General features: G+C 38.9%; 1 protein-coding gene across 5 annotated transcripts in view; it reads right to left on the reverse strand.

The window, feature by feature from the left end:
* Positions 1-20,944, reverse strand: part of LOC126469728 (acidic mammalian chitinase-like) — a 183,469-nt gene extending 162,525 nt beyond the window's left edge. For 3 of the 5 annotated variants that reach the window (XM_050096925.1, XM_050096922.1, XM_050096924.1), the window contains exons 1-2: positions 20,808-20,944; positions 20,602-20,732 (exon numbers count right to left, since the gene is read on the reverse strand). In XM_050096925.1, coding sequence (XP_049952882.1) covers positions 20,602-20,732; positions 20,808-20,875 — 199 coding nt within the window. In that variant the 5' untranslated portion in view covers positions 20,876-20,944. The remainder of the gene's footprint in view (positions 1-20,601; positions 20,733-20,807) is intronic. The other 2 variants (XM_050096923.1, XM_050096926.1) reach the window with 2 other exon arrangements.
* Between the last annotated feature and the right edge of the window lie 4,312 nt (positions 20,945-25,256).

The raw sequence follows: 25,256 nt of genomic DNA on the forward strand, positions 1-25,256 counted from the left end.
TACTCGCTAATAACAGTATTTTGTTATTACGATAAACATCCCGAATGATTTTCACATAAGTGGTGACATAAAGGTAGAAAATTTAGGTTTTCGAGTCCAGAAAGCTCTATGCAACAGAAATGCAATCATTTTGCCATTTTCATTGCGAAATTGCCGGCTTATTCATGTCTGGGGTAATAATAGAGGGCTGTTTGCCTGGGTTGTCTGCTAGCGTAGTGCAAGGTGTTTGCTACTGCAAGGGAGGTCTGGTTTGTTTTCAGTTCTAATCTCGATGGAGACAGATAGAATATCAGTAAAGCAATTTTAAGAAATTCTCGCGCCCCCAATACGTTGTATTGTTACCTTTTTTCTGTACTGGTGCCCTGTGGATGTCAATATGAAACTCTTGTAGAATTTCATACTTGTTACTGCCTAGTTTTTCCGGTTCTGTCAATAATTGAATTGACTTAAATGTGGTACTCAATGTTTTTTAACTGAATTTCGTTATGAATCTTCACGCATTGCTAAATTTGCACACTTTCATGGTAGGTCGTCAACGGTAATCCAGGATCACTGGTCTGAACGTTCACGCAGACCTTTTCGCGGCCGAATGCGCATAATATTTTGCTAATTCGTAACGATCTGGGGTACTTTGTCTTTTAAAACAGTTACGTTATCTCGATAAGCTGAAATTCATTTTATTAGTACAGTTCATACTAATTAGCGTTTCTTCTTTCATTTATATCTTATATTTACGTGTTGTGTTTAACACACTAATCAGCATTAATATAGTCTTACACATGATTGAAAACAGTCTGACAAAGTTCGGATAGTTTTTCAATTTCACGCCTGTGCATAGTATGTTGGTAGCACTTCGTCGCCTTGCCTGATAAGCTGTGTAGCAGACTTTAAAGCTATGCGGATCATTATAACGAAAAGACGAGGGGTCTCGTTCGTTTTGTTCACGACTGTACATGGCATTTGTTGGCATAGAGGGAGGTGGCATCAGTGGTGACAAGCAAGTTGTTTGGTGGAAGTACGACAGGACAGATGTCACACCATCTAGGAAATAGTTGGTGTCTTTAATATAGGAAGCAAGTCTTGTACTATGGATTGCAGGTGTTGATCAACTAAGCCAGGATGGCTCCTTCCTATCGCAACCTTTTCATGGGTCACTTGCAAGGGGTTTTCCTGGAATCCATAAGCCTTCAGCCCCTGGTTTGGTTCAGATACACTGATGACATCTTTGCCATATGGACTCATGCTGAGGCTGATCTATTAAAATTCTTGGAATCTCTAAACACATTCTCCCAATTAAATTTCACCTGGTCCTGTTTTTAATACCATTCCACTTTCTCTCGCATTGATCTCATCCTCACTGAAGGTCAGCTACACACTTCTGATCATGTTACACCTTCTAACAAACAACGGTTCTTACAGAATGAGACTTTCACTTTGCAGCGGAGTGTACGCTGATATGGTACTTCCTGGCAGATTAAAACTGTGTGCCAGACCAAGACTAGAACTCGAGACCTTTGCCCACGAAAGGCAAAGGTCCCGAGTTCGAGTGAGTTATAGCTCAGACTTTGCATACCAACTTGACAGATATTTCTCCAACGTATAAATAAGCATTTAGAATTGATAAACGAGAATGTAGAAATTATAGAGGCATCTCATTAGTTAGCACAGCCTACAAAGTGTTCTCCAAGATTTACCAGAAAATGCTGGAACCATATAAATAAATAAATAAATAAAAATTTAAAAGGCAACACAGATAAGAAGCAAATATGATTTCTTTAGAACAGATCCACCACTGATCAGATATTTGTACTGAAAGAAGTCATATCAAAATATTGGGAACACAACAAAACAACGCCCATATTATTTGTTGATTTTAAGAAATCTTATGATAGCATAAACACATAAAAGTTTTGGGAGAAAATGTAGAAGTTGGGAATACCAAAGAAGATTACAAATCTTGTAAAAGTTACACTGGAAGGCTCAAAAGGGATAACGAAAATGGATGGAGAATATTCCATGGCTTTTGACATAAGCACAGGAGTTAGGCAAGGAGATGGAATATCACCACTCTTCTTCGGTGTAATAACAAAGGAAGCACTGGATGCAACAACTGAAGCACAGGAGGTAAATAGCATAGGAATAAATATGAATGTACTGGCCTTTGCAGATGATATTGCATTAATTGCTGAAAATCTAGATGACCTGAAAATATTGGCAAGAAAGCTATTTCAAAAAGGGGGAGGAGATTAGCGTTTAACAACCCGTTGACAATGAAATCATTAGAGATGGACCACAAGCTCAGATTATGGGGAAGGAAATCAATTGTGGCCCTTCAAAGGAACCATTCTGGCATTTGCCTGAAGCGATTTAGAGAAATCATGGAAACCTAAATCAGGATAGCCAGATGCAGGTTTGAATCATTGTCCTCCTGAATATGAGTCCAGTGCACTAACCACTGTGCCACCTCCCTCAATGCTATTTTAAAAAAGCAAGGGAAGTTGGATTAGAGGTAAATGATGAGAAAACAAATTTCATGAGGGTAGAAGGAAATTGCAAGGCAGAAAGGTATGAAATCATACAGATTGATGACCACATTTTTGAAGAAGCAGCCACATTGAAGCAAACAAGTTTATATATTTGCAGATTGTAGTAAATAACAGAAAAGATGTGAAACAAGAAGGAGATGTGAGGATAAAAGGAGCATTCAGAGGATCACATTCACTCAACAAACTACTGTCATCAAAATTCCGTCACGAGGAACCAAGCTAATAATATGTAAACTATAATCAGACCAGTATTACCCAATGCGGCAGAAAAATGGAGAGTATATGAGTATATACACATAAAGATAAAAGTTTTTAAAAATAAAATCCTGCAGAAGATATTTGGACAAATTTGTGAGAGAGGAGAATGGCGAAGAATAAGAAAAACAGTGAGCTCAGGGAGGTATATGATGAAATATATATTGCTGTGAAAGCCACGATGAGGAGGCTGAGATGGGCTGTGCATGTCTATACAGGGTGATTCACGAAGATACGCAAATATTTTAATATGTTATTCTAAAAGTAAAACTAAAGAAAAAAGTTCACATAAACATAGGTCCTCAAATGTTTAGTTACAGAATTACAGGTAATAAAAGATTTTGCCTGAAATTTGTTAACTTTGCTAACATGAGGCAAAACTGTACGAGGTTAAAGTAAAGCACAATTTCTATTTACTTTGTTGTTATTGGTCTGGTGAATCTAATAACACATGTCCCAGACGTGTACCTGCAGTAGTTTTCCAGAACATCCAGAGAAGCAAAAAAGTAATTTTGTGTGATTTTTAATTTATTAACTACTTGGACCAATTTGTTTTTTAAATTCCAGACAATTGCACAATGTTTTCAACCGAAGCTGTCGAGAATTTAATTTTGGAAAAATGATGGTAATATTGTTAACTGAAACTGTATGAATATGTCAGATAATCTGCTTTCATTAATACCATAGCACACGTGAATTCATGTCAAACCAGAAAAAACAAAACTCAATTTTAAGGAAGCTGTACAGTGTACATACAATTTCACAATACATTCACAATAAATGTTCCAAAATGTCTCCACCAAGTTCAATGCATTTAGCTGCACGTGTATGAAGATATTTTGTTGCTCATTTCACTTTCACAGGGTTGTTCTTAATTTTGTCTATTGCATCCATAATACGAGCAAGTAATGCCTCACATGTATTGACTTTGCACTCATAAACTACACACATCAAAAAAAGTTTTGCATCATCTCAGTTCCGAGTTCTGCAACCTGTACAGAAAATTGGAATAGAGATCAACATAAACAACATTTTCACCCTTTCTATTGCTTGTGAAAACCACACATTGCATGTTGTACCACCATACAGCGAGATCTTCAGAGATGGTTGTCCAGATTGCTGTACACACCGGTACCTCTAATACCCAGTAGCATGTCTTCTTACATTAATGCATGCCTGTATTCATCAGGACATACTATCCACAAGTTCATCAAGGCACTGTTGGTCCAGATTATCCCACTCTTCAACGGTGATTTGGCGTAGATTCCTCAGAGTGGTTGGTAGGTCATGTCATCCATAAACAGCCGTTTCAATCTATCTCAGGTATGTTTGATAGGGTTCATGTCTGCAGAACATGCTGCCCACACTAGTTGAGCGATGTCATTATCCTGAAGGAAGTCATTCACAAGATGTGCATGATGGGGGCGCGAATAGTCATCCATGAAGACAAATGCCTCGCCAGTATGCTGCCAATATGGTTGCACTAATGGTCAGAGGCTCGCATTCACGTATCGTACAGCTTTTACAGCACCTTCCATGACCACCAGCAGCATACGTCAGCCCCACATAATGCCACCCCAAAACAGCTAGGAACCTTCACCTTGCTACACTCGCTGGACAGTGTGTCTTAGGCATTCAGCCCAACCGGGATGCCCCCAGACATGTCTCTGATGATAGTCTGGTTGAAGGCATATGCGGCACTCATCGGTGAAGAGAACGTGATGCCAATCCTGAGCAGTCCATTCAGCATGTTGTTGGGCCCATCTGTACCACGCTGCATGGTGTCTTGGTTGCAAAGATGGACCTCGCCATGGGCATCGGGAGTGAAGTTGCGCATCATGCAGCCTATTGCACACAATTTGAGTCATAACACGACGTCCTGTGGCTGCACGAAAAACATTATTCAATATGGTGGTGTTGCTGACAGGGTTCCTCCGAGTCATAATCCATAGGTAGGGGTCTTCCACTGGAATAGTAGCCCTTGGGCAGCCTGAGCAAGGCATGTCATCGACAGTTCCTGTCTCTCTGTATCTCCTCCATGTCTGAACAACATCGCTTTGTTTACTCCGAGACGACTGGACACTTCCCTTGTTGATAGCCCTTCCTGGCACAAAGTTACAATGCGGACGTGATCAAACCGTGGTACTGACCGTCTACGTATAGTTGAAGTACAGACAACACAAGCCGTGTACCGCCTTCCTGGTGGAATGACTGGAACTGATTGGCTGTCGGACCCCCTCCATCTAATAGGCACTGCTCATGCATGGTTGTTTATATCTTTGGGCAGGTTTAGTGACATCTCTGAACAGTCAAAGGGACTCTGTCTGTGATAGAATGTCCACAGTCAACGTTTATCTTCAGGAGTTCTGGGAACTAGGGTGATACCAATTTTTTTGATATGTGTGTGTCTTTCATCCATCCCCATACACAAAAATCCATTAGTGTTAAATCGGGCGATCTGGGCGGCCACAGACGTATAGTACCATGACCAATCGATTTCTGGGGAAAATGTTCATTTAAATGTGTAATAACAGCATTGGTGAAATGTAGAAGCACGTCGTCATGTTGAAAATGCATTTGCAATCACGTAGCAAGTGGAATATCTTAGAGCAAGCAGGGCATTTCTTCTTGAAGGAATTGTACGCATGTATCGCCAGGTAGACATCCTGGGAAAATGAATGGTCCAATGAAGTGTGTGCTGATTACACCACACCACACATTTATGCTAAATCATTGCTGAAAATTGCGTTGCATTGTTGCATGTGGGTTTGCTTCATACCATATGTGTTCGTTATGTAAACTGTTTATACCATCTTGAGTAAACTGTGCCTCATCAATAAATAAAATGTATTTGTGTAACTGCCGATTAGTATTTAATCAGTTGCACAACTCCAAGTGAAGGGCAGGATCTCCCGGATGTAAATGATGCACTTTTTGTTTATGATAAGGATACAGATTATTGTATTTCAGTGTACGCCATACCTCAGATTGTGAATGCCTAATTATTGAGAGATACTTTGTGTACTGGTACCCGGGCTACGTTGGACAGCATCCATAATATCCCCATCATCGTCTTCATGTATCGAGCGCTCATACTGATTATGAATGCTAGGTAGAGAACCTGTCTCCCGTAACATTCAAAACACTCCACTAATAATTTGTGCATTCAGAATCCTCCAAGTTGAATAACGTACGTGATATTTGTTAACTGCAGCCAAAGCATTACCATCACATTTGCCATAAATAAACACCATATCGGTGTGTTCCTTGGTTGTAAATTTGAAAGGCATCCCTATATCATAAATAATGTACAGACTACAAAAATTACTGTGTGGTTTCACTTAAACACACAGTTGTTGTTATGTTATTTCACTGAACAATACAGAAAACTAACTCATTTCAAGTTTAGGAAATGACTGAAACAACTCTCTAACGGTTGCTAACAATGACATAAGTGTTTCTACATTCTTAATGGAAAATAAACAAATTTACTTGTATAATGATCTTTGCTTCTGTGGATGTTCTGGAAAACTACTGCAGATAAACATCTGAGACATGTTTTATTAGATTCACTAGATGAATGACAACAAAATAAATGGAGATCATGCTTTACTTTAACCTCGTACAGTTTTGCGATGACTTCTATTAGCGAAGTTGCTAAAAATCCGGCAAAATTTTTAATTAGCTGTAACTCTGTAACTAAAAATTTGCAGACCTATGTTTATATGAACTTTTTTCTTTAGTTTTACTTGTAGAATAACATATTAAAATATTTGCATATCTTCGTGAATCACCCTGTAGAAAAGAGGAAGGAATAAGGTTGACAGAAATGTCAGAGAAGAAACCAGAAGGGCAAAGACCTTTAGGCAGACAAAAAATAAGATGGAAGGACCAGGTGGCTAAGTATCTTCACATACTTGGAGCAAGGGAAGAAAATGCCAAGGGCAGAATTCTGTGGAGGAAGTTACTTGATGAGGCCAAAATCCGACTGCTGTTTAGGGGGCTAGGAGAATGAGTAAGCTAACTTAAAGTACTTGCAGCTCAAATAGGCTGAGTTATTTACTTTGGATTCCTCAGTCAGGATTAAAAGGCCCATATGCGTGTTGTAACTTATTTTGTCATGTAAATTTTATTCTGTTAACCTTAAGCACTAGTGGGTTAAATGGGCTCAATTGTCTGCCCAGATTTTCTCTGTCATTCTTGGATGCCCATCCGCCATTTACTATTTATTTGTAATGTTAATTTAATGTATATTTTATGTGTTTGTTTTACAGTCTGTACTGAACTGAGCGACTGTTGGGGTTGTGGACTGATCTCAAGCTGGTTATTGATCACTGGTTAATCCAAGAATTTCAGCCCCATTCTTTCACTTTGAATTAGTCCTTGGTTTCCCTTGTAAATAATAACTGCTTATGCTTGTTGCTTTGCCAATGCTTCCTTTCCAATTTTAGAGGCAATGTGTAAGTTTGCTGTCTTGAAAGTTTTTTGCGCTTTAAGTGTTATTCATACTGTGGTTACTGTAATATTGATCTTCAAGTAGCCACAATAATTAAATCCACTGAGCACCTCTGTGGGCAATTTTCCAATGTTTGCTAATTTCTTAGGTTTTGATTGTTATACACTCCAAGAAAAAAGAAAAAGAAGAAGAAAATGATGCAGCATCAAGGAATTATCTGAATGGGACACAAACTGGCAGATGTGATGTGCATGTACAGACAAACAAATGATTACAATTTTGGAAAAAATGGATGTTTTACCCAACACAGACTGAATAAGTCAATAATGTGTTGGTCCACCTTTGGCCCTTATGCAAGCTGTTACAGCTCGGCACTGATTGATAAGAGTTGTTAGATGCCAAATTCTGTCCAATTGGCAGGTTATATAATCAAAAACCTGAGCTGGTTGGAGGGGCCTGTCCGTAATGCTCCAAACATCATCAATTAGGGACAGATCCAGTGACCTTACTGGCTAAGGTATGGTTTGGTAAGCACAAAGACAAGCAGCAGAAACTCTCGTCGTGTGTGGGTGGGCATTATCTTGCTGAAATGTAAGCCCAGAATGGCTTGGCATGAAAGGCAACAAAATGGGGCATAGAATATCATCAGTGTTGCTGTAAGGGTGCTACAAATGACAACCAAAGTGTTTCTGCTATGAAAAGAAATGGCACACCAGACCATCACTCCTGGCTGTCAGGCCATATGATGAGCAACAGTCAGTTTGGTATTCCACCACTGTGTGGGGCATCTCCAGACACCACTTCTACCTGGAATCTTATTGACTGGAGTAGAGCTGCCTTCAGTGATGAGTTCGGCTTTGAACTGAGCCCCAATGGCTAGCTTGCCACATCCTACCTTGGTCGGCAAGGTCACTGGATCTCTCCAAATTGAGAACATTTGGAGCATTATGGGCATGGCCCTCCAACCAGCTCAGGATTTTGATGATCTAATGCACCAATTTGATAAAATCTGGCACAATATACCTCAGGATGACAACCAACAACTCTATCAATCAATGCCGAGCTGAAGGTACAGACCTGGTCAAATGCTTTATTGACTTGCTCACTTTGTGAAGCTCTTTCTATTGAATAAACTATCGTTTTTTTCTGAAATTGTAATCATTTGTCTGTCTGTATATGTACATCACATCTATAACTTTTCACTCCATTCACATAATTCCTTCATGGTGCATTGTTGTCTTAGACTGTAAATTAAAAAACGGAACTGACCGAAAAATTCAAAGGACAGTAATTTAAAGTTTTACTTACTAACTATGGTGTTCCCTTAAGCTTAACTGTTCATGTTAAATTTGGCCACTGTGGCAAATAAATATGTTGAAAATGATTATCTTTTTAATGAAAAGTACCTTGCTATGCCCAGATCAACACTTCCTGACATTTCTAAATCTTTGTACAAAAAAGGGAAGAGAGTCATCTGGCTGATAGTTACAAACTCCTCAAGTTTTGAACAAAGAAATTTGTCTTCTAAATGACATTTATTTTTTTCAAAATTTCTAGTTTCTGGTGGTCTTTTACGTACTACAGCAACATACTTCTTCAAAAATGGAATAATCTGAAGTTCTGTTCCCATTTCTCCCAATATATCCAACACAACAAAATTTGAGAGGAAGCTTGGAAATCCTGGTGAAATATGAGGTTGCCCTTCTTGAAGAAAAATTGAAAGTATCAACTTGCCCTAAGAAAATCATGAACATCATAAGCATTTTTATTGGGGCAGTTTTCAAAGCTGCACATTCACTACATGAAATGAACAAGTGTAATAATAAAACATTTGTGGTTGATTATCTCCTTCATCATTTAAAAATGCTTGCAAATCGTGCAATGTCTTTAAGTTCACATTTGGCCCATTTATTGAAATTTGAGTTATATGCTCAGGTGATAAATTCGAACCATTCAGACGCTCCAGGAAGCTTGACTGTAAAACAGAAGCTCTGGTAGAATTCAAAAGCATAGATGTTAAATATCTTGTATCAATCTGATTCTCTTAATCTCAGAAATGAACCACCAAGTTCATTTTTCCTATTTCAACAACTTTGTCTAAACTCTCATTATTTTTTCTTTTTTTTGTCATCAGTCTTCTGACTGGTTTGATGTGGCCTGCCACGAATTCCTCTCCTGTGCTAACCTCTTCCTCTCAAAGTATTACTTGCAACCTACGTCCTCTATTATTTTCTGGATGTATTTAAGTCTCTGTCTTCCTCCACAGTGTTTGCCCTCTACAGCTCCCTCTAGTACCATGGAAGTCATTCCCTCATGTCTTAACAGATGTCCTATCATCCTGTCCCTTCTCCTTATCAGTGTTTTCCACATATTCCTTTCCTCTTCGATTCTGCACAGAACCTCCTCATTCCTTACCTTAACAGTCCACCTAATTTTCAACATTCGTCTGTAGTACCACATCTCAAATGCCTCAATTTTCTTCTGTTCCAACTTTCCCACAGTCCATGTTTCACTACCATACAATGCTGTACTCCAGACGTACATTCCCAGAAATTTCTTCCTCAAATTAAGGCTGATATTTGATATCAGTAGACTTCTCTCGGCCAGAAATGCCCTTTTTGGCATTGTTAGTCTGCTTTTGATGTCCTCCTTGCTCTGTCCGTTGCTCATTATTTTACTGCCTAGGTAGCAGAATTCCTTAACTTTATCTACATCATGAACATTGATCCTGATATTAAGATTCTTGCTGTTCTCATTTCTACTACTTCTCATCATATGATACATGAGAGAATTCAGCTTCTCTGACATTGTTAGATAGCAGACTCTGGAAATGACAGGTCAAATCCATAAGCAATTATACACTGGTGTCCAAAATTAAAGCACCAAATGGCAATTTTGAATTTATTTTACCACAAAACAGTAAAATCAGGTGATAGCAAAGTAGAAACAATGTAAAGAATGTAATCAATGGCAACATGCATAATGGTATACACAAATGTTCTTCATTTCTTCCCGCCTTAACAGATTTCCACACACGTTCTGACAACTGGTTAATGTGCTCAGTGTGGCGTGTGACTACTTTGGCACAATACTGTGAATGATGTCATCAATCTCATGTTGAGGCAACAACGCCCATTCTTCCTGCAGAGCTGCTCACAAGTCTTGGAGAGTGGTTGGTGAATCCTGACATGATGCAACCCATCTCCCTAGGGCATCCCAAACATGCTCTATGGGATTCAAATCAGGAAAGCGAGCAGGCCACATCTTCCATTTCCAAAAAAGCATCAACCACCCACGCTCTATGAGATCGAGCATTATCGTCCAGCAATATGAAGTCTGGGTCCACAGCACCTCACCTCAACCATGCATGAAATCCCAAAATCTCCTCACAGTACCTGGCAGCAGTTAAATCTTGTTGATTCATCCATACAATTTCACGAAGAGGTGTTTGAGTGGTCAACGCAATCCCTGCCCACACCATTAGGGATCTGCTCGATATTGGACTCTTTCCACAATTTTTTGGTCCAAAAATCATGTTCCACATGCCCTCCAAAAGCAAATCTGTTGAGACTCACTCTCCAGATCAAACTGGCACTCATCTGTGAACAAAAGCATTGGCCCACCATTTGAATATCCAGGCGGCATGTTGATGACTCCACTTTAGATGTTCCCTTCTGTGAAGACACGCCAGAGGTAAACAGACAGCAGATCTCCAACAATAAAGGCCACTCTACTGAAGCCTTCTGTACATTGTTTACCTCGATATAACACATCCAGGGGATGCTGGGAGGTAATATGCCAGTTGCAGTGTACTACTAAGGTGGTATCATCATGCCCTTACAGCCAAATAATGGTCTGGCTAGTGTGAAATCAATTTTACTCTGATCGCCCTTACTGTCTCTAAAATGTGATTGAAATTACAATAGTGTTTTATATTAATTATTAAAAATCTTTAAAGAAATGTCTTTCCAAAGGAGACATGGATTAAAGAGATTTAAATAAAAGAGGGAGTGAACAGAATTAGAGAAACAGCTGTTCTAATTTATACTCATCCAGCAACACAGACGGCAGCACTGTCTTGGGTGGAGCAACAGTTTACATGTCATTTAAATTATGCGTATACAACTCATATACCTCTATGTTAACAAAGCTGCAGTTCCTAATTTCAAACCACAGTAGCTGTACTACCTGATGGATATACAAGTCCCCTAGAGATGACAAATATTTTTTACGAGCTCTGGTGAATCTTTATATATTAAATGGACTGTGGAGTTATCTGGATGTGTACAACACGTCTAGGTGAATTAGTTGGTGGATATTTTTACTGGCCACGTGATTCTGGCATAACAGTTTTAGAGTCATTAAAGGAAAGTCTATGCTCAGTAGTGCCGTAATACCCAGATCATGTAATATAAGTTGAAGGTGACTTTCACCTATCGAGTTTACACTGGAGCTTCTACGAATTCACTGGAGGGGATACAAACAGGCACTCTTGCAAAGTACTTTTGAACACTTTTCCAAAAACTGTCTTGAGCAGGTAGATAGACAGCCTACATGCAATGGAAATATTTTAGACCTTATAGCTGAAAACAGGCCTGACGTTATTGATGGTGTCAGTATAGAGACAAGGATTAGTGATCCTGATATCAGCGAGACAATGTTTACTAAAAATAACACATAAATCAGGAAGACTAGGAGGGTATTTTTGCTACAAAAGAGCAGAGAAGCAGTTGCTAACATCCCTCTTAGACAATGAATGGACATCTTTTAGTTCCAGTATGACATAAGTAGAGGAATTATGGGCAAAGTTTAAACAGATTGTAAATCACACTCACAGAAGCATGTGCCAAGTAAGTGGATTAAAGACACAAGAGACCCACAGTGGTTTAATAATGAAATGTGGAAAATGCTGAGGAAGCACAGACTGTTGTACTCTCAGTTAAAAAAAAAAGGGCAAATGACAACAGGCAAATGTTAGATCAGAGTTGTTGATCTGTAAGAAGATCAATGCACAAAGCAGACAACTATAACCATCATACATTAGCAATGGATCTAGCTGAGAACCCAACAAAATTCTGAGCCTATGTAAAATTTCTTAGTGAGTGGAAGGTTTCTATCCGGTCATTTGTTGGCCAATCTGGTGCAGCTATACAAGATAGCAAAAGCTGAAGCTTCTTAATTTCATGTTTAAGAAATCATTCACACAGGAGGATCATACAAACATATCATTGTTTGAACATCACAAAGATTCCAGTATGGAGGACATAGTAATAGGCATCCCTCATGTAGAGATGCAACTGAAAGAGTTGAAAACAAATAAGTCAACAGGTCCAGATAGATTTCCAATTTGGTTTGTCCTCTACGGAACTGTTCTCTTACTTAGCTTGCATTTATCGTGAAACCCCAAGCAACTGGAAAAAATGCAGGTGACTCCTGTGCATAAGAAGGGTGAAGGGACAGACCTGCAAAATTACACACCAATATCCTTATCTCGGTTAGCTGCAGAATTCATGAACATATTCTCAGTTCAAATACAATAAATTTCTTTGATATGGATAAGCTTTTGTTCACAAATCGGCACGTTTTTAGAAATCCCTGTTTGTAGAAATCTCAGCTTCCCCTTTCTGCACGATATTCTGTGAACTACAGGTGGAGGGCAAGAGGCAGATTCCATATTCCTTGATATCAAAAAGTGTTTGACACAATGCCTCACTGCAGACTGTTAACAAACATATGAGTGTATAGAATAGGTTCCCAGATATGTGCATAGCTCAAGGACTTCTTAACTAATAGGACCCAGTATGTTGTCCTTGATGGTGACTGTCCATCAGAGACAAAGCTAAACATAACAAGCATTCCAGGAAAGTGTGGTAGGACTGCGGTTATGCTCTATGTACATAAATGATCTGATGTACAGAGTAGGCAGCACTCTGCAGCTGTTTGCTGGTGATGGTTTGGTATATGAGAAGCTGTCGTCATTGACTGACTGTAGGAGGATACAAGGTGACTCAGACAAATTTTCTAGTTGGTGTGATGAATGGCAGCTAGCTCTAAATCTAGAAAAATGTATGTTAATGCAATTGAGTAGGAAAAACAATCCTGTACTGTTTGTATACCACATTTCCAGTATGCTTCCCGACACAGTCAGGTCGATAAATATCTAGGCACAGCACTGCATAAAGCAATATGAGATGGTATGAAGGATTGTCGTGAGAAAGGCGAATGGTCACTTTGATTTATCAGGAGAGTTTTAGGAAAATGTGGTTCATCTGTAAAGGAGGCCACATGTAGAACACGAGTGTGACCCATTCTTAAGTATTACTTTACTGTTTTGGAATCCCCATCAGGTCGATTTAAAAGAAGACATTGAAGCAATTCGGAGATGGGCTGTTAGATTTGTTACCGGTAGCTTCAATCAACATCAAGTATTACAGAGATACTTCGGGAACTCAAAAGGGAATCGTTGGAAGGATAGTGACATTCTATTTGAGGAACATTATTGGGAAAATTTGGAGAACTGGCATTCGAAGCTGACTGCACAGTGATCCTACTGTCAACAATGTACATTCTGTGTAAGGACCATCAACATAAGTAAGAGAAATAAGGGATCATACGGAGACATACGGACAGTCATTTTTCCCTTGTTCTGTTTGCGAATGGAACTGGAAGGAAAATGACTGGCCGTGGTAAAACATACCCTCTGCCACACACTTTATGGTGGTATGTAGAGTATGTACAGGGTGTTTCAAAAATGACTGGTATATTTGAAACGGCAATAAAAACTAAACGAGCAGCGATAGAAATACACCGTTTGTTGCAATATGCTTGGGACAACAGTACATTTTCAGGTGGACAAACTTTCGAAATTACAGTAGTTACAATTTTCACCAACAGATGGCGCTGCAAGTGATGTGAAAGATATAGAAGACAACGCAGTCTGTGGGTGCACCATTCTGTACGTCGTCTTTCTGCTGTAAGCGTGTGCTGTTCACAACGTGCAAGTGTGCTGTAGACAACATGGTTTATTCCTTAGAACAGAGGATTTTTCTGGTGTTGGAATTCCACCGCCTAGAACACAGTGTTGTTGCAACAAGACGAAGTTTTCAACGGAGGTTTAATGTAACCAAAGGAGCGAAAAGCGATACAATAAAGGATCTGTTTGAAAAATTTCAACGGACTGGGAACGTGACGGATGAACTTGCTGGAAAGGTAGGGCGACCGCGTACGGCAACCACAGAGGGCAACGCGCAGCTAGTGCAGCAGGTGATCCAACAGCGGCCTCGGGTTTCCGTTCGCCGTGTTCCAGCTGCGGTCCAAATGACGCCAACGTCCACGTATCGTCTCATGCGCCAGAGTTTACACCTCTATCCATACAAAATTCAAACGCGGCAACCCCTCAGCGCCGCTACCATTGCTGCATGAGAGACATTCGCTAACGATATAGTGCACAGGATTGATGACGGCGATATGCATGTGGGCAGCATTTGGTTTACTGACGAAGCTTATTTTTACCTGGACGGCTTCGTCAATAAACAGAACTGGCGCATATGGGGAACCGAAAAGCCCCATGTTGCAGTCCCATCGTCCCTGCATCCTCAAAAAGTACTGGTCTGGGCCGCCATTTCTTCCAAAGGAATCATTGGCCCATTTTTCAGATCCGAAACGATTACTCCATCACCCTATCTGGACATTCTTCGTGAATTTGTGGTGGTACAAACTGCCTTAGACGACACTGCGAACACCTCGTGGTTTATGCAAGATGGTGCCCGGCCACATCGCACGGCCGACGTCTTTAATTTCCTGAATGAATATTTCGATGATCGTGTGATTGCTTTGGGCTATCCGAAACATACAGGAGGCGGCGTGGATTGGCCTCCCTATTCGCCAGACATGAACCCCTGTGACTTCTTTCTGTGGGGACACTTGAAAGACCAGGTGTACCGCCAGAATCCAGAAACAATAGAACAGCTGAAGCAGTACATCTCATCTGCATGTGAAGCCATTCCGCCAGACACGTTGTCAAAGGTTTTGGGTAATTTCATTCAGAGACTACGCCATATTATTGCTACGCATGGTGGATATGTGGAAAATATCGTACTATAGAGTTTCCCAGACCGCAGCGCCATCTGTTGTTGAAAATTGTAACTACTGTAATTTCGAAAGTTTGTCTGCCTGAAAATGTACTGTTGTCCCAAGCATATTGCAACAAACGGTGTATTTCTATCGCTGCTCGTTTAGTTTTTATTGCCGTTTCAAATATACCAGTCATTTTTGAAACACCCTGTATGTAGATGTAGACTGCTGGATACAACATTTTTGGGGGTAGTGCTAACTTGCCACTGCCTTCTAAAACCACACCTGACTGATACACAAAACAAAATTCATGACACTCACTCAATTTGATTAGTTTTTCATTATTTTTGTGACCACCTGTTCATTTTCATTATTTTTCCATTAATTTCATGGCCAGTAGACACTTTGTGGAAGACCACAAGAGACACGCTTGAATTAAAGACTGTGTAAGGCAGTGACGCAGTCTTCCTCTACTACTGTTCAACCTACATATTAAAGAAACAATGAAGAGAACAAAACAATGATTCAGAAGTGGGATTAAAATTCATTGTGAAAATATATCAATGTCAAGATTTGCTGATGACATTGCTATCCTCACTGAAAATGAGGAAAAATTACAGGACCTGTTGAATGGAATGAACAATCTACTAAGAACAGACTATGAATTTAGAGTAAGCCAAACAAAGACAAAAGAAATAAGGAGTGGCAGAAATGAGATAGCAATAAACTTGGGACAAAAAACAAAGGAAAATATCACACAATTGGTGGAAACATGGAAGTGAGTCATGGACTGTATGGAAATCAGAAAAGAAGAGAATTAATGAAGTAACAGAAGGATGCTCAAAATTAAGTGGAATGATAATTAATATGGAAGTCCTCCACAGAACTGACAAGCCATAAATATATGGCAAGCATTTTCTAGAAGAATGGCGTATGTTGAGACATCAGGGAATACCTTCTATGGTACTAAGAGGAAGCCACAGAGGACAAAAATTGTAGCAGAGAATAAATATTGGAATATATCCAACAAATAACTGAGAATGTTGGGTGTAATTGCTACTCTGAGCAAACTGGCACACAAAAGGAAATCATGGCATGCTACATCAAACCAGTCACAACACTGATTGGGAAGGGAACTAAAACTGCATTAAAAGTGGAGCAAGTGTAGATATCAAGCCAAGCTAAAGCTCAATCTATTACCATACATCACAAAGACAGACACACTGCTCTCTCTCTCTCTCTCTCAAACACACACACACACACACACACACACACACACACACACACACACACACACACCATATATTTGATTTTGTTAATCATTCCGTGTGAAGTAGTTGTTGAAAAAGCTTTATTCTTCTGGGGGTTTATGAGTTCGTGCTTGTGTTAAGTATGATTAGTCATGTGTTGTTTATGTGTTTATGGACAAAATGTAAGTGTTATTTTATTTTTTTGCTAGCAATTGATATGACACAAAAATTTAATAGTTATTCACTCTGAGTTGTGTTGGGCGATAATATGAGGATGATCATAAGGTTTTTGCAGGAGTTAGGCTTGATTCCCGACTACATGAGGTGTCATGTGTAATGAGATTATGAAGCTGACTAGTCCCAGCTTCTCAGACCAGCAATCTGTATTTGTGGCAGTGCTGCTGTGACAATATTTGGCAATCAACCTGATGAAGGAGCTGATTTGAGAGAGCTAGGTTCATCATCAATATTGCTTTAATTACAAATTATTTTTGTTATTGATCACCTTAACATTTTTGTGCACAAGATACAATGTGCAAAGTGTGGTGGTTTCATTTTCTTTTTGTAGGGAAGTGTGTACTGCGCATGTGAAGTATTGGGGGAAGTTGCGGCGGTGGGGGTGTGGGGTTAGTGGAGATCAATTAATACGTCTTAATTTGGGAGCAGGAAGTATGAGAAGGTTGGTTCTCACGTTGGCTTGGGGGGGGGGGGGGGGGGTATGTCTAGAGGTGTGTTTTCAGACTGTGTTTTTCAGGTCTTTCAAAATCAAGTTATGAGGGTACTTGTGGGGTTGATGGAAGAATATACTCAGGGGGGGGAGTAGTGTCATGTCTGAAGCTGTTTCATCTCATAGGCTTATGGGAGAAAAGGTGGTTTGATCATTTGGTATTGAATCATAGTATTGAGGTTAAGAATTATGACATTAGGATTGTACAAATGCAATATAGGGGTTTTTGAGGGCCATCAAAACCTTTTTTTGGGGGGGGGCACTCATCCAAGTGGGGAGAAAGGGGGTGACATTTTGGTCATTTTGGTATGGTCTGTTAGTCTTTTTCTGTGTAATTTGTGTGTGTGTGTGTGTGTGTGTGTGTTTTTAGTTTTTGTTCTTTCTATTTCTTTGTTGGTGTTGTGTTTAGGAGTGGCACTGATTTGGTTGAAGGGGGGAGGGTTTGGAAGGTTGGGGTTGTTTCAAGGATTTCATTTCATATTTATTGATTGGTGTGTGTGGTGTGAGGAGGAGGGGGGGAGGGGGTTGGCCAATCTCGTTGTATTCATCTAAGGTGTGGTTTCAGTTAAGTAATTTTTTTTTATTTGTTTCATTTGATTTATAATGCATTATGTAAGGTTCATTTATTTTGGTGTATAGTTTTTTGTTTTTATTTTAATTTTTCAAGTGAGTTTTTGATGTGTGTGTGGGTTTTTGAATTATTGGCTTTGTTTGGGCTATGGAAGTTACTTGAAATTTGCGATATTTGACTTGTGTTTGGGTTCTAGGTAATGATCGCTTCATTGGCTATAAACAAAGTGAAATTTGTGGTACCATACTTGCAGGTATGTCTTGTTTCTTCTCTCTCTCTCTCTTTTAAGGGCTTCATTTCGGCAATATAAGCCACGTGAAATGTTGTATGATCCCTGTGGTTTTGTGTTTATAGCATTATGCCATATGTTGAGAATTATTTGTGTTTGATTTTGTGGATTCTTTTTGTTTTGGGATTGTGCTGTCATATATTTAGCTTGTCCCTGCATTAATCCCCAGCTTCCCACAGTTGTCCCATTGTCTTGTATCATTTATATTTTTGTTTAGTGATGTTATGGTCGCTATATTGTATATGCTGGATGGAGGGGTGTCCGCCGTCTGGATGACATGTGGGTCAAAGCAGACGAGTGAACTGGACACTTCTGTAATGCCAAGCTGATGTCCTTGCTGATTGGACATGGAACTTTCCTCTTTACCTTGTGCCATGCTCATTGATGTTAAAAATTTTATTATTTCTTAAATTTTTTTAACATACTTACAAGGTTCCAGTGCTGCATGTACTTACAAAGCAGTGGGTGAATTGACAGTTTTTAAAGACGGTCTTGCAAGAATCTATTTGTAAGCATGTTGCATTGCTCTTACAGTTTTTTTCTGGATAAAGAAAATAGCAGAGCTTACTGGTGTATTATCCCATAAATAATTCCATACTGAAGGATGGTGTGGAGTTGGGCAAAGCAGGAAATTCAGCCACAGTGGAAGCTTGTTTTAACTGACAATAAATGTAGACTGTAATATAATTTATTTTTCTTACATATGTGTGCTATTTGAAGTAATTTTTAAGCCAAACACCTAAAAAATTTATTTCCACCGAGGGTGTAATTCTGTTCCCGTTTGTCACACTGGCATCACACTTCAAGCAGAAATCTGGGAATGTTTTGTATGTTTATCAATAGCTTATTCCCTTGAAACCATCCACTTTTGGGGTTGGTGCTTTATTTATTTATTTTATTTTTTTACAGCTGCCTGCAGTTAATTTTGGGTTTTTCCAGTAAGTAGGAAGGTTGTCACCTGTAAAGTTGTAAGTTGGTGAAGCCAATGAATGTGAATACAAAATGAAAGCCCAAGGTCTACAAGCATTCCATATAATGTACCTTTCTTTACAAGTGACTAAAACTATGAAACAATTTCAGAAACACTGTGATCACACTAGATCAACCTCTAAAAACTACTTCAGTGCATATTATGTACATACATGATACCATACACAAACCAAGAAAAATCCAAGGAGGGACCACTATTACACATAACTGTCTTGAAATGCCAGTTTTTAAGCATTCTGCACATTTGTCTGCACCAAGAAAATTTTAATCTAATTGCCAAACCATTGGCAGAATTGCAGTTCTGGTGGATCACCAACAGTTTCATCCCCACACACATAGGGCATATATGTTGGGCTACTGCTTTCTGCCATGATATTTCTCAATTGATCATATGGTCTTAATTTTGTCCCGAGAGATTCCTATACTCTCGGTTATGCATTGAGTTAATTTGTCTGGTGGTATTATTCAGCACTCTGCAGTGCTGGCTGTAGTGAAATTCTGAAACACCACTGTGATTGTCATTCATATTATGATACAGCTCTGTTTCCTTCTACATGATATTTTAATTGTATTCATTACCAAAACTGGTTGCTTATTAATACTGCACAGAAAGTGGTGTACAGTTGATGAAATGTATTATAAGGGCAATAAAAAAGTGTCTGCGCATCCTCATCCGACAGGATTCGTCAACCCTACAAGGTCTTTCTTTGGTGGACCGAAGGCAAGATAACCACATGGGGAGATCAGGACTATAGGGCAGGTGCTTGAGTGTCTTCCACTTGAGTTGGGTAACTTCTGCATTAAGACATTTGCAATATGGGGATGTGGATCACCAGCAGCTGCACCCCAAGGTGCACCATTACACAATGATGGTTTTCAACAGATGTGCTGCACCATATACAGTCTTCATTTCCAATATTTTGTCTTCAGCAACCAATAAAACAATAATAGCGCAATGTTCCTGTTTGGGAGCATTTGGTAATAAAGTCTCCGTAGCTCACATTTCCACATTTTCTGCACGTACGTCTAATAGACACCAATGCCACACTAATCCCTTGTTTACACGTCAGTGCTTATATACCCACATCTTGGCTGTGATTCGTTGCATATACGCAACAATGCCTTCAAAGAGAAAATTTTTATCACCCCTGATATTTTTGTGATTTAATTCTGGTTGGAATGTGTACCGACTTTAACATTCCTTTCCCTGGGGACTGAGTCGAAAAGGCAACATTTATATCTCCAATAAAGTAAACTTGGAGCCTTTCTTAAAGCACCCAGAGCTTAGCACACCATAAAGGTAGACGAGGAAAATACTCCAGCTTTTAGTTAATGTTCGTATCTATATTAACTTGCATAAGATCTTAATCAATGATTTTGACAGTTACAATACAGTTTGTGTGTGTGACAGATTTCTCATGGAAAACAGGGGATTTGTAAATACCCGTTACGCCAGTGACATTGGTTGATGTATAGCATGTCTTCATGAAGTAGTGTGCCAAGTATACTGTTACAGCACCTGCGGCAATAAGGCAGGCGACAGCTACCAGGAACCACTTCAAAATAAAAACTTCCCTGCAAAAATGATGAAAACTATTGATATGCCACGTAAATACAAATCAGCGTCCCAGCTAATGTTTACTAACGCACCATAGTCGATTAGGTTGCCCTCTATAACAGTTTCCAATAATTACTGGTTGTTTTACACGTATATTCATCGTGCTACACTTTAGGTTACTTTTCTATCACATTAATAACATTAGATCTACGTCCATTTACAAACAGCGCCCAACCAAAGATAACTTAGTGGTTTGCCATCTACACAAGATGCTACTTTCTCTCCTAATTAACCCTTTTATGCATAGCATTAACAGCGTTATTTTGAACCCGCCAACCTCTCATTTTATCAATAAACTATGCGAGCCTTGAAAATACAATTGACTCAAATTAATTATTTTCTTTATTAGTTCTGCAATCTTACAGGTCAAATGCATGACAGGTGTCTTGCAGACACCTAATGCTCGGTTTACACAAGCAAGTTATTGCAGCAATTTACTTGCGCGGAGTAACTTGCCCCGCAATTTACGAGTGTAAACATATCGCCAAGTCGACTTGCGACCGTAGCAATTTATTGCGGAAGTGACTTGCTGCAGGTTTTCCACTTCCAGTGTGAACACCACGCAAGAAGTATCTGCAAGTAACTTGCAGCTTTTAGGATTTATTTCTATTTCCTCGTAGTGGTACTGAAAGCATATGTAAACAGTATCAGCAAATTTTTGACGCAAGTTTCTTGCCAAAGAACTTGCGGAAGAATCTTGCTTAATTCTTGCGCTGCTGTGTAAACACAGCTGCAAGCGGCTAGCAATAACTTGCAGCAATAACTTTTGCAAGCGACTTGCTAGTGTAAATCCAGCTTAAAGAAGCTACCTTTCGAATGATCTTTGGTCGGCGTGACACTTTATGGCATTTAGCTCTTCCGCACTGTTATTGTCATTATTGAAGATTTTGAGGTACTGTGGGAGGTGCGCTGGAGTATTGTTTTGAAAGATAACTGTATGTGTTTACGCTAACATTGTTTCTTATGAGCATAAGTTCAGTTTTATAAACAGCATAATTGTGCAAGATACTTTCATTCTTTACTTACAGTTAGGATTCCATACTGTATCTTACAGGAAAAGGAACATCGTCTGAAACCAGAATAAGTTATCAGAATCTTGAACCAACAGTTTCTGAATGGCTTGAAGATGAAGCTCTTTTTGATGAAGAAGATGACAATGGTTCAGAGAGTGATGGTCCTCAGGGCGATGATTCCGCATATTCTAGTGTCCCAAATGAAGAAAGGAGTGGAGAATCAGATACGACAAAGTACAGAAGTGTTGATTTCCTTATCGTGATGGAACTCAGTGGAGGAGAATTCGAGTACACAATATCATGGAAGTTCCACCTGGTCGAATTAGAGGTACTTCAACTTTTACTACTAAGAAAACATGGGGCTATTTTTTTCTCACTAGAAAAATACTAGATGAGTTCGTGCATTGTACTACTTTATAAGGCAGGCGCATTGGTAATACGATAAAAATGGCAGAATGTTACATCCGAGGAAACGAATGCATTTTTTGACTCCTAATTATTGCAGGTGTAGGTAGAAACCGGAATGTGCCAATCACAGACCTGTTTCAGGATAACGTCACCAGTTTTACTTACTTGGCCACATTTTCAGTTAACAGACTTGAAGACATACGAAGGGCCTTTAGATTTGATGACAAATGGGCCAGAGAGACCAGGAGCAAGAATGACATCAAGGCACCAATTCGCTAGATTAGGGAACTTTTCATAGAAAGCTGCGAACAAAGGATGCATCGTTTAACTATTTGTGAACAACTTGTCCCTTTCAGCGGCTGTTGTAAGTATATTCAGTACATTTCCAGCATATCAGGCAAATACAGAATGAAAATATTTTTGCTATGTGATTCTGTGACTTCATATGCCAGAGATGGTTTGGATTATGCTGGAAAAGCCTATGACCAGTCAAATCAAACCAGTGTTGCGCCTGAACAGTAAAGACACGAATAAAGACATTGATAGGGACCTCAACAGATATTACAGTGGATAATTTTTCTACAAGTATTCCTTTATTTTAAGAACTATTGCAGAAATACCTTACAGCAGTGGGACCTATGAGACAAAACAAAACGGAAATTCTACCAAAATGAAAGCTTCAGTGCCCAGGAAAGTTTTATCTTCATCATTTGGTTCCAAAGACAATTTGACAATTGTCAGTTGTGCGCCCAAAAAGACGAAAAGTCACATACTGCTAATTTCTCTGCACAACAATGCCACAGTCAATGAAGGACATAAAGAGAAAGCAGAGATTGTTTTGCTCAATAACAAAACTAAATGAAGAGTTCATTATCTTAACCAGAAGACATACACACACACACACACACACACACACAAGAAATTCTCAAGTAGATGGTCATTAATCTTATGGACAAACATTATAGATGTAGCAGCAGTAAATACCCTGTGTTTATTTTCACAGCAACATCCCAACTACCAGGAGGGTTGATCTGATAAAAGAAGAATTTTCCTCAAGTAAGTAAGGCAAGAAGTGTTACATCCTCATATGGAGAATAGAGTCAGTATTTCACATCGTCAAAAGAATGTTCCACAAGCCACAGGACATTGTGGAGTTACTCACTAACAGCCAAAGATTTGCAAAAGCTGGAATATCACCAACTCAATTAGACAAAAAAGTGATCAAATCTGCAGCAAATGCAACAAAAATTTTGCAAAACATACTGTGTGATTATTTATAAAGAGTGTGTCTTTTAAGAGCAGAAATCCCCTTGTGAGATTGAAATTTTATTGTTTATTTAAAAAAATTAGATAATGATTTGATATTGTATTTTTTAAACTCAAATAAAAGTCACACTGCATTAATAAATATTATGCTATTCATTCAGAAAATGTATCAAGATTTCAAAATATTGTTTTAATAAATAGCATTTTCTATTTGTTATTGGGCAAGGATCTTATAGACCCCCTCATGTATTTTTGTGAGTCCAGCTACTCAGGCCGATTCACACTAACTGCTAACGGACCATCATGTCAAGTCACAGTCCAGCAGTGTCCGGGTGTATACACAGTGGATGTCACATCATTTCGCTTGCCCAGTACTGAATGGTGATAGTGAGGTTATGAGATACCATCTGTGATAGAAAAAGTCAGAATATAGTATCAGAATTAAGGAACTACCGATGATAAAGTTTATTAATGGCCACATCAAACTTCATAATGGACGTTGTTGTCAGTTTTACATGGTAAATTGCTGACGAGTGAAACAACATTTCAAAACATCTACATTTACCATGTAAAACTGACAAGAACGTCCACACACTTACTCATGGAATAATTGCAGTTTGTCATTGGAACAAAACAAAGTCATAAAATAAAAATTAAGAAGAAAGAAAGACATAAAATACACTACTATATCTGGCATGAGCGGGGGGGAAAACAGGTTAACTTCCGATGTTAGCAGACGACGACAAACTTCCTCCTTCCAACCTTACCGTCAAACTTTCTTTCCGAGAAACCTTTATGGTGATGTGACGTTGATGGTCTATGTGAGTGTCACCATTTCAAATGCTTTGCGGAATATTATGGCGTGATGTGACATGATTGCAAATGCGAACTGACTTTTAAAAGTTGGTGCACACACAGCTATCTGACTGTGCGCATCATATCTGCACAGAAAAATTGTAGCGTGTGGATCACGTCAGTGTAACTCATATACGGAACTCCGGTAATGGCCTTTGACTTGTTGTTATATCCCATCAAAACGTTCCGCAATGCATTTCAAATGGCACTATCCAAATTGGCTGTCGTGTCACATCACATCACGCCACATCACTGCCAAGGTTTCTCGGGAAGAAAGTTTTGATAGCTGACATCATCATCCATTATTGATCATTTGACCACCAAGCGTATTTCCTTCCAATACACAGTCATGCACTGATCTCCATACTTCATTTCGTCTTGCTTCTAGTGGTTGGTATCAGTTGTTATTCTATGTCTTTGGTATTCGTCATTCTTGTTACTTGTTATAAACTGTTTTTTTTCATTATTTCTTTTTTTGCAATTTATAATTTTATAATGCGTGACAAAATATTAACTGAAGCAGTAAAGTATCTGTCTGAACTGCGTGCCTTGAGCACATTAACTCACTTGCCCTGTACTACAATTATGTATTTTTATTTTAGTTGTTATTCTATGTCTTTGTTATTCGTCATTCTTGTTACTTGTTATAAACTGTTTTTTTTTTCATTATTTCTTTTTTTGCAATTTATAATTTTATAATGCGTGACAAAATATTAACTGAAGCAGTAAAGTATCTGTCTGAACTGCATGCCTTGAGCACATTAACTCACTTGCCCTGTACTACATTTATGTATTTTTATGCATGCATTTGTTTTATATACATACATTTATAAATTTTTATACATACTGGTCTGGTATTTAACATTTTACAATGAAGTGGATTACAATATAGCTGCAACTTGAAGTGAAAAAACTTCTGTGGGTAGCATCAGATTGATT

This window comes from Schistocerca serialis, chromosome 3, assembly GCF_023864345.2.
Source record: "Schistocerca serialis cubense isolate TAMUIC-IGC-003099 chromosome 3, iqSchSeri2.2, whole genome shotgun sequence".
In the NCBI taxonomy this organism is placed as follows: domain Eukaryota; kingdom Metazoa; phylum Arthropoda; class Insecta; order Orthoptera; family Acrididae; genus Schistocerca; species Schistocerca serialis.